Source organism: Choloepus didactylus, chromosome 13 (genome assembly GCF_015220235.1).
Source record: "Choloepus didactylus isolate mChoDid1 chromosome 13, mChoDid1.pri, whole genome shotgun sequence".
In the NCBI taxonomy this organism is placed as follows: domain Eukaryota; kingdom Metazoa; phylum Chordata; class Mammalia; order Pilosa; family Megalonychidae; genus Choloepus; species Choloepus didactylus.
The window spans coordinates 6,893,365-6,903,762 of NC_051319.1; the positions used below are offsets into that span (position 1 = coordinate 6,893,365).

The following is a 10,398-nucleotide window of genomic DNA, read 5'->3' on the forward strand; positions in this document are numbered from 1 at the left end:
GGCATGGTTATTTTTGGAAAGGAGTTTACAGTTTTGGTGGGGAAGCTGAAACACAGATTACTAGTTTGATGGTGTAGACCTGTAACTGTAACGATAGAGGAATGTAGAGTGTGAAGGGAGCAGAGAGAAGAGGCACTCAAGACAGATGGGTCGGTGTTGGGTGAGGTTGGTGGTGGGGTAAGGGATCTCGGACTTCTCGCTTAAAAATGGCACTTCATAGTTGCCCCCTCTTTAAGTTTAAATGGACTATGAAAACACAGGAAAAGATGAAAGCTCCCAGTGGCACAGAAAACTAATAGGAAAAATTTAACACCAAACTCTGGAGGAATTGCCACTAAGCATAATACCAGAAAGGCACATGGAATATTTTTCCTTCACTTTTTGGTACAAAATTGTATACTCAAGGCCTGTACCAAAAAAATGGTCATTTCTCTGCTTCATTGTGCTGTTTTTTTTCTTTTTTTAATGCAATTTTATTTAGATATATTCACATACCATACAATCATCCAAGGTGTTCAATCAATTGTTCACAGTATCATCATCCATGCAAATCTTCTCTGTATCATTCCAATTTTAGTGTATGTGCTGCTGAAGCAAGCAATGGTGCTGGCTTTTGAGGCAGTCTTTCTCTCCACTTCTTCCTCACCAATCTTTCCACATCTTTCTTAGAGATAGCAACACAACACAAGTGCACAAGCATTACAGAGAGACTGGTGGTGAAGGGAGGGAGAGTTAGGGTTTGTGCATTTCATTTTCCAGGTGTAGTCTTCATGAATGAGGCAACACAAAGCTCCTCTACTCAAGAAATTCCAACAGAGATCATATTTCAAAAACAACATGTTTCTCTCTTTCCTGGTGAGTACATACCTTTGTCTTCATTGCCCAAGACACACACACACCCGTGATAGATTAGCAATATTGCAGAAGGAACGCAGAAAGAAAGATCAGTGTAAAATTAATTTTCTAACATTAAAAATATGAATTTGAGGCAAGGTAATAGCCTGCCAAGCCAGCTTATTGTCTCGAGAAAAGATTGTTTCATTTCCTTTGTAGGCTTCTTAAGCAAATAAGTCCCGGACTTGGTGTCAACACAGAGTTTTATATAAAGCAGGTACAGACGGGAAGAGGAAGGGGGGAGATGGCTCCTTTCCAGCCCCAGGGAATTGTGGGAAGGGGTCAGGTTGAGTGAGGCAGGAGAAGAGACTTGTTGGATGTTTGCTTTCAGAGATGCCCACTCAGGTTTTCACCCATAGGTGGAGAGGTATGTCATAAAAATTGAGGGAACACTGAGGGTAGGGGGCTCTTGACTGTGCCTATTTGGGACTATAGGAGAGACTGCCTCTTGGATGGCCCTTCCTCATTTTTGGCACAGCCACATAAAAATAAATAAACTTGATGGCACAGTGTGGTTCAGCACAAGGAGTCCTCTGTAGTGAGGGCTGGTGTGCCTGTCACGGAACCTGCCATGAGGAGGTGAAGTGGCTTAAGAGCAAGGCTAGGGGAGTAGATGGAAGATGAAGCAGGGGCTCAGGAACACACAGCCCAGAAGGCGTTAGGGGAGGCTGAGCCAGGAAAGTGGGACATGGCCAAAGTTTCCCTAAGAGAATGCCTGAGTGAAAAGAATGGGCCAGCAGGTCAGCAGCTACTGATTGCAGCATTAAAGGGTAGGAGGGTGTGAAGCTTTCAGGTGGGCAAGGGACCCCACCTGAGACCACCAGACATTGGACAGGGCACACCTTAGGTTCAAGGGACACAGGGGACTCATAAGCCACCCATCCCTTTCCCCATATGGCAGTTTAGAGAGAACCAGGGAAACACTATCTAAAGGGACCAATTGAATTATTGGATTCAACTAAACTTTAAACTGCATTGGACATTTAGTTAATTTTCCTTTGCTCAGCAGTGGTAGGAAATTATGGTAGGAAACCAGATTAATTATAGACAAAAATAAAGAAATTAGACCTTCTTATTAAATCTAAGCTGTAGTATGAATTAACTGCCAGCCTGCTGTATAACAAATTTTCATTTAACAAAATCAAGTCAATCTCTCTCTCCTTCCCTCTTTCTCTCTCTCTGTCCCTTAAGAGTACTCTGATACTATTTTGGGGAATTGCCTCTTCCCCACTTGAGTCAGTACAATGGAAATGTCAGTCCAGATTTTTTGTCCTTTCCTGCCAAGAAGTGGGAATATGACCTTAGACTAATAGGACAATCTCTCTCTGGAATTTGAACTTAAACAGTGTAACAAAATGAATAAACTTGCTTTTGCTCATTCACTCTTGGTTGAAATGCTCTATGTCTTCTATCATCTCCTACAGCTGAAATTCTAGGAGTTGCTCTTGTTTCTGTCTTTTCAAGCCTGTCAACTAACCTTTTAGATTTATTTCTCCTATGTCCATTCCATAAATTCTTTTTTTTGCTTCAGTTTGCAAGAAAATCTAAGAGAAATGTATATTCTGGGGTCTAGGGAATCAGCCAGATGGGGAAGAAGGTGGTTAAACTCTTTTTCATATTGCAGGTAAGTATTCCAACACTCACAGTACATAGCAGAACAACTATTATGCACCAGAGGGTGGTGCTCTGACAAGTTGCATAGCTGATGCTATAAAAGAATTTAAAGGGTCTGAGGCATTCTGGAACAATGGGGTAGGATGGCTACATCTGATGGCATTGGACAATACAAAGCTAGAGATAATGAACTCAGATCTGCAAATGCTCACCTCGGGCTCACATGCTGTGGTCTTACTATCTGGGGCCTTTAAGACTCATAATTACTGATAAAATAGTCATTTTTCTGTAGGCATATCTCATGTGTAGTTCCTTCCTTGTCTTGTCACTTTGGATAAGCTGAGAGTACATCAGATCAGACAGTTTAGCTGTTGGCCATGTGAGCTACAGAAAATGCATTTTTAATTTACTGCATTTATATTCTACACGTTCAGATACACCTTCACCCATGCTCCTGGAAGAAGTGGAGGGAGCACAGCACAAAAGTACAGTTTCTTGTATACTCACGTGACACCAGCAAAGAAACCAAAATCAGATTGTCCTCAGAGTCACTATGAGCTCAAAGGCTTTTGAAACTTCAGTATCTACAAGATTTCGAGAGAGAAAAGGCTGTGGCCCATGCATTTAAAAAGCAGCCGAGTTGCCTTTTGTGTATGACAGCAATAGAAAGCTATCCACGGATACATAAGGGCACAGGGATCATATATCCATGTTCCCTTCTTGAAAAAACTGCTCCAGCCAACAAGAGAAGAAGCAAAGTGGAGATCTAAATAAAGGGACTCATGCTCTGAAAGGATTTGTGCTGCTTGCCTAAGCCTAACCCCAAACTTACCCCGATCCTAAACTCAGGACCTGGTTGGATTCTTTGTGGCCTGGGGAATTTTACGGTCAAAGGGCGAAGCTTAGGCCAGCAGTGCTTCCTTCAGCTGCTTCCTTCCTCTTCTGCTCAGTTTTCCTGTACTAGGAAATGAGATTCTCATGCTACATCCTTTGCCCCCTAGTGCAGATGGAATATAATGCCTTGTTTGGTGAACATTAGCAATTTTTATTTTGTTTATGTATTTGCAAACAAAGCCTAAATTATTCATAGGGCTATGACTCAGTGCTGAGAAGTAAATACATTTTCCCCCCTTTCCCACCAAGAAAGGATGTTTAATGCAACATAACAGCCTTTTTATTGCCAAGGAAAGTAATGATTTTCTGCATCTTTAAAACTCATGTTGACTTTTATCATATAGAAACAAAAGTGTTAGTTTGTAAGTTTGTGGATAAAGATATACATTGTTTGAGTGACCAAAAAAAAAAAAAAAAAAAAAGGAAACCATTTGAATTAAGTGAGGATAGGCACTGGCTGAATAAACAGTGGTATGTCCATTCTCTGGAATATTATGTAGCTATTAAAAAGGAGGTAGGTTTATATTTTTTGACCTATGGGGCAGGCCATCAGCAAAGTAATTTGTGGAGTAATGTCTATCCATGATCCTCTTTTTGTAAAATAAGGGAAAAAATATTTTTCTGGAGTGAATATTTTCATTTGTTTGTATTGGTATGAATATAGAAAAGTGTGGAAATTAAATGATTAAGATTTATCATCTCCAGGGAGAGGTGGTAGTGGGAGTGAGATTGTGGGCAATAGAAACATTCTTGTTTTTTTTCCTAATGTTTTTATTTTTTTAGGAAATTTTTTTTTTGGCTTATTGTAATAAAAATCAATATAATGGAGAACCTTAGATGGTGGCTAGGTGAGACAGGGCAAAAAAACACCTCCGTGAAAAACACTAGATAAAAACCAGAAAGTGACCCAGAACACCACTTCCAGAGTAGCACCAGCCAGACAAGGTCTGCTAAATCCACAGGAAACGTGCATTTGGTGAAACCAGGAGTCTGCATTCTGAAACGAGTCGGCTGAGACCCTTGGCCATGCTGCGGTGTGGGGAAACGGCAGGTTGGCATTTGGAGATAGACTAGCTCTTTAAAAAAAAAAAGAAGCCCGGGACCAGCTGCAGATAAGATGGGAGCAGGCTGGGCTAACGCCTCGGTGTCTGGTGTGGAGGATACCCCTTCCCACACCCACTGCTGATTGTCTCGGGCCCAGGGGAGCAAAGGGGAGCCAAAAGTAGAAAAAAAAAATGCACGACTTGCAGCCATCTCCCCAGTGGGCGGGGGTACTCCTGCCCGGGGCCGAACACACAGCACAGAGCCGAGCCAAGAAACCCAGCCTGACAGGGAGTCTTTCCTGCAGCACCGCTTACATGCCACAGTATCAAATGTGGACAGTGACCTTTAATACACCCACGGCTGATTGTCCCGGAGCTGGGAGGGCGGAGCTGTGTGGAAGGGGGAAGTTAATGTGTCCCATTCAACCATCTTTGAAGCGGGCTGGGAACGCCCCTACACAGCCCTGCAACCCAGGGCTTCACTGGAGGCCGGCGCACACTTGTGACGTGGCACGGCCCTCCCCCCCTCAACAGAGGTCCTGGAAAAGCACAGCAGGGAAGGGGTAACCTCTCGGAAATCCCAGGGAACCTATGCCAATACCAAGGACTTTTGGGTCAGTGAAGGAGAACAGCCTTAAATCTCTGGGAACACCTGGGAGGTTTGATTATTAAAGCTGCCCTTCCTCCCTAACCACACAGACACATGCCCCACATTCAGGGTGGACAGCACCAGTTGGACCCCACAAGAATCCGATCCCCATACACCACAAAGTTGGGGAGAACTGACTTGAAGGGAATAAGGGACTCATGGACACCATCTGCTGGTTAGTTAGAGAAAGTGTACGCCACCAAGCTGCAATTCTGACAAATTAAAGATCAAGTAAAGCAAATGCCAAGAGGCCAAAAACAACAGAAAATCTTAAAGCATATGACAAAACCAGACAACCCATGGAGAACCCGAACCTAAACACTTAAATCAAAAGATCAGAAGACACACAGTACTTGGCACAATTAATCAAAGAACTACAGACAGGCAATGAGAGCATGGCACGGGATATAAAGGACATGAAGAAGAGTATGGCACAGGATATAAAAGACATAAAGAAGACCCTAGAAGAGCATAAAGAAGATATTGCAAGAGTAAATAAAAACGTAGAAGATCTTATGGAAATTAAATAAACTGTAGTCCAAATTAAAAAGACTCTGGATACTCATAATACAAGATTATGGGAAGTTGAACGACAACTCAGCCTCCTTGAGGACCACAGAACAGAAAATGAAAGAACAAAAGAAAGAATGGGGAAAAAAATTGGAAAAATTGAAATGGATCTCTGGGATATGATAGATAAAATAAAACGTCCAAATTTAAGACTCATTGGTGTCCCAGAAGGGGAAGAGAAGGGTAAAGGTCTAGAAAGAGTATTCAAAGAAATTGTTGGGGAAAACTTCCTAAACCTTCTACACGATATAAATACACAAAGCATAAATGCTCAGTGAACTCCAAATAGAATAAATCCAAATAAACCCACTCTAAGACATATTCTGATCAGACTGTCAAATACTGACGAGAAGGAGCAAGTTCTGAAAGCAGCAAGAGAAAAGCAATTCACCACATGCAAAGGAAACAACATAAGACTAAGTAGTGACTACTCAGTGGCCACCATGGAGTTGAGAAGGCAGTGGCATGACATATTTAAAATTCTGAGAGAGAAAAATTTCCAACCAAGAATACTTTATCCAGCAAAACTCTCCTTCAAATTTGAGGGAGAGCTTAAATTTTTCACAGACAAACAAATGCTGAGAGATTTTGCCAACAAAAGACCTGCCCTACTTGAGATACTAAAGGGAGCCCTACCAACAGAGAAACAAAGAACGGATAGAGAGATATAGAGAATTTTAACAGACATATATAGTATATTACATCCCAGGTCACCGGAACACATGTTCTTCTCTAGTGATCATGGATCTTTCTCCAAAATGGACTGTATTTGGGGACATAAAAACAAGCCTCAAAAAAATAAAACATAAAAAAATGAATTTGTTCAAAGCATATTCTCTGACCACAATGGAATACAAATAGAAGTCAATAACCATCAGAAACTTGGAGAATTCACAAACACCTGGAGGATAAAAATGAGGGGGAGATAAAAACATTCCCAATGAAAAGCTGAGGGACTTCATCACCAGTAATCAGTCCTATAAGAAATGCTAAAGGGAGTTGAGCAGGCTGAAAGGAAGGGACACTAAACAATTGACTGAAACCACATGAAGAAATAAAGATTTTCGGTAAAAATCACATGGTAAATATAAATACCAATACTACTGTATTGTTGATTTATAACTCCACTATTTACTTCCTACAGGATCTAAAATACATAAACTATAATGATAGATCAGTGGTTTTGGACTCAATGTAAAGTATATAATTTTTGACAAGAACTACATAAAGGTGGGAGAATGGAGGAGTATAGGAACACAGTTTATGTGTCCTATTGAAGTTAAGTTGGTACCAAAGAAAAACAAGATTGTTATAGATTTAAGCCTCATGGTAAACACAAAGAAAGTATCAGAGAATATGACCATAGAGATGAAAAGCAGAGTAGGGGTTCTGAGAAGTGGGGGAAGGGGCAATGGGGAGTTAAGAAATGAGAGTAGGGTTTTTGTTTGGGGTGAAGGAAAACTTCTAGAAATGGATGGTTGGAAGGTGATAGCATTGCAACATTCTAAATGTGATTAATTCCACTAATGGAATGCTAGGGAGGGGGTGGAATAAGAAGATTTAGGCTATATATATGTTTCCACAGTTGAAAAAAAAAAAGACAGTCTAAATAGATGACAATTAAATGCCAAGGATGGTCCTGGATGGGATCTGATGATGGAGGAGAGGAGGCTCAAAGAGAGACAGATGGGACACAAGAAAAAAAAAAAAGGAAATATAGAATGTAAGCTTTGTATCAATGTTGAATTTCTTGAACTTCTTAGCTGTGCTTAATGAGATTGCATAAAATAATGTTCTTGTCCATGGGAAAGGTATATGTGAATTATATTGTTTGTTCAAAGATATGTGCAGCTTGCTCTCATATGTTCAGAGGACAGAGCAATAGATGATGGATGTTAGGGAGGGAGGGAGGGAGAGAGGGAGGGAAAGAAAGAGACGGTGGTATGATAGGATCTTAAAGGTGATGGATCAGGGTATCGGGGGAGGGGGGTCAGGGTATGATGGAGTTCTATGTATGGGGTTTGTACTGTTTTTGCAACTGTTCCTGTAAGACGGAATTTATTTCAAAATAAAATTTATTAAAAACAAATCAATATAACTATGTATTGATTTTCAGTTCAAAAGAAAAATCCAAAAAAGTAAAAAATTAAAAAAAAAAACTCATTCAGAATGATATCAATCTTTCTTTTAATTGGGACAGATGAGTACATGATCCAGGGACAGAAATGACATCAAATCTCTTTGCATATCATTTTCTATCTATGATCTATAAGTATTTTGTGTTAACTCTTTAAAAATTACTATATGTTAAATGTTCTCAATTCTGACTCCTGCTCCCCAAAGGTCAACCAATCAACCAACCAACCAAACTAAATTAACCAACAAACAATTTTCAGGAAGTAGGTAAAATCTTAGCACTGATGGCAGAATTTTATGAAAAGTTTATTTCCTCTTTTCGTATCATCCTTATATTTTAGATTTTATATACAAGGCATTGGGTACTCTGGCTAGATGCTAACCAAAACCAGCTCCCCAGCCCCTTTATATCCATGTGAGTTACATAACTAAATTTCCCCAATGGAATATGAGCAGAAAAGATGGGCAACTTCTAGCATTAGGTGGTGCTTTAGTTTGCTAATGCTGCAGAATGCAAAACACCAGAGATGGCCTGGCTTTTATAAAAAGGGGGTTTATTTGGCTATACAGTTACAGTCTTAAGGCCATAAAGTGTCCAAGGTAACACATCAGTAATCAGGTACCTTCACTGGAGGATGGCAAATGGTGTCTGGAAAACCTCTGTTAGCTGGGAAGGCACGTGGCTGGCGTCTGCTCCAAAGTTCTGGTTTCAAAATGGCTTTCTCCCAGGACATTCCTCTCTAGCAAGCTTGCTCTTCTTCAAAACATCACTCACAGCTGCACTCCGTTTCCTCTCCTTGAGCCAGCTCATTTATATGGCTTCACTGATCAAGGCCCACCCCGAATGGGTGGAGCCACACCTCCATGGGAGTATCCCACCAGAGTCACCTCCCACAGCTGGGTGGGGCACATCTCCATGCAAACAACCTAATCCAAACATTCCAACTTAATCTCAACTATTCTGTCTGCCCCACAAGATTGCATCAAAGAATATGGCTTTTTCTGGGGGAGATAATACATTCAAACCGGCACAGGTGGTGAAGAAAAAGTTTACCTTCTCCATCCCCTTACTTCCTGGTTGATAACCCCTTGGCAACCTTGAAGCTGTGTATTCTGTGAAGAAGCAACTGCATGGAAAGAGTGGGGTCTCTGAATTGTAGTATGGAACAAAGTATCTGCTCATTGCCACCTATAGCATAAATTGTGGACTGAGCAATGCACTTTTATTTTTTAACTGTCATTAAATTTTTGCAATTATTTTTTTATAGCAGCTAGCATTACTTAGCCTGTGTAAAAACCCTATATTAATTTTATAACCTTTTCTTGAGACCCCAAAACAACAGAATATACCTGTTTTTCAAGTGCACATGGAATATTCTCCAGAATAGACCATAAACTAGGCCATAAAACCAACCTTGATAAATTTTAAAGGATTGAATCATACAGAATATGTTCTCTGACCACCATGGAATGAAATTAGAAATCAATGACAGAAGGAAATTTGGAAAATTCACTAATACATGGAAATTAAAGAATACACTGCTAAATAACCAATGAGTCAAAGAAGAAATCAAGAGGAAAATTAGAAAATACTTTGAGATGAACACAAAAATTAAGATACAACATATCAACATTTATAGGATGTGGCTAAAGCAGTGCTTAGAAGGCTTTTTTTTTTTTGAACAGACAAAATTGAGTTTTATTGAATTACGGTTACTTTATAAGTGGAAAAAAATTATTGACCCCTAGTGCATGGAAAAGTAACAATATGGCAACCTGTTAAAAGCCACTGAAATTAAAATGTTCATGCATATGCAGAAGATAAACGTGTATACACTGATAAAACAGTGACCAATTTACAACAAAAAATTAACCTCATAGTTTTCCAGCTTGTTTGATTAGTTAAGCACATTTACCACTGAATCCATAACATCTCTTCAACTCAATTTGGACAAAGAGCCAATCCAAATCAGCCAGGTTTAAAACTAAATGTTGCCTTTTTCCAATCCACCATCTGTGGTAGAGCTGCCGAAAAAGATGCAGATTTTTGTAAAAACCCTGACAGGAAAGACCATCACTCTTGAGGTTGAACCCTTGGGTACAACAGAAAATGTGAAAGCCAAGATCCAGGATAAGGAAGGAATTCATCCTGATCAGCAGAGACTGATCTTTGCTGGAAAGCAACTGGAAGATGGACGTACTTTATCCGACTACAACATTCAAAAGGAGTCCACTCTTCATCTTGTGTTGAGACTTCATGGTGGTGCTAAGAAAAGGAAGAAGAAGTCTTACACTACTCCCAAGAAGAATAAGCATAAGAGAAAGAAGGTTAAGCCGGCTGTCCTGAAATACTATAAGGTGGGTGAGAGTGGAAAAATTAGTCGCCTTCGTCGGGAGTGCCCTTCACATGGGTGTGGTGCTGGAGTTTTTATGGCCAGCCACTTTGACAGAGATTACTGTGGCAAGTGTTGTCTGACTTACTGCTTCAACAAACCAGAGGACAAGTAATTATGTGTGGATTAATAAAAAACATGAACTAACAACAACAACAAAAAAAAAAACCACAACTAAATGTTAAGGGTAGATTGTTCGCTCTCC

General features: G+C 40.2%; 1 protein-coding gene across 1 annotated transcript; it reads left to right on the forward strand.

Annotated features, from left to right (window-relative positions):
* Window positions 1-9,837: 9,837 nt before the first annotated feature.
* Window positions 9,838-10,337, forward strand: LOC119507978 (ubiquitin-40S ribosomal protein S27a-like). Its single transcript, XM_037801348.1, has one exon. It carries the CDS (start codon window positions 9,838-9,840, stop codon window positions 10,306-10,308), a length of 471 nt encoding a protein of 156 aa, XP_037657276.1. The 3' UTR covers window positions 10,309-10,337.
* The last annotated feature ends 61 nt before the right edge of the window (window positions 10,338-10,398 follow it).

Bases quoted from the DNA above. Each gene is read 5' to 3' on its own strand.
- LOC119507978 (XM_037801348.1), top strand. From the start codon at position 9,838: ATGCAGATTTTTGTAAAAACCCTGACAGGAAAGACCATCACTCTTGAG.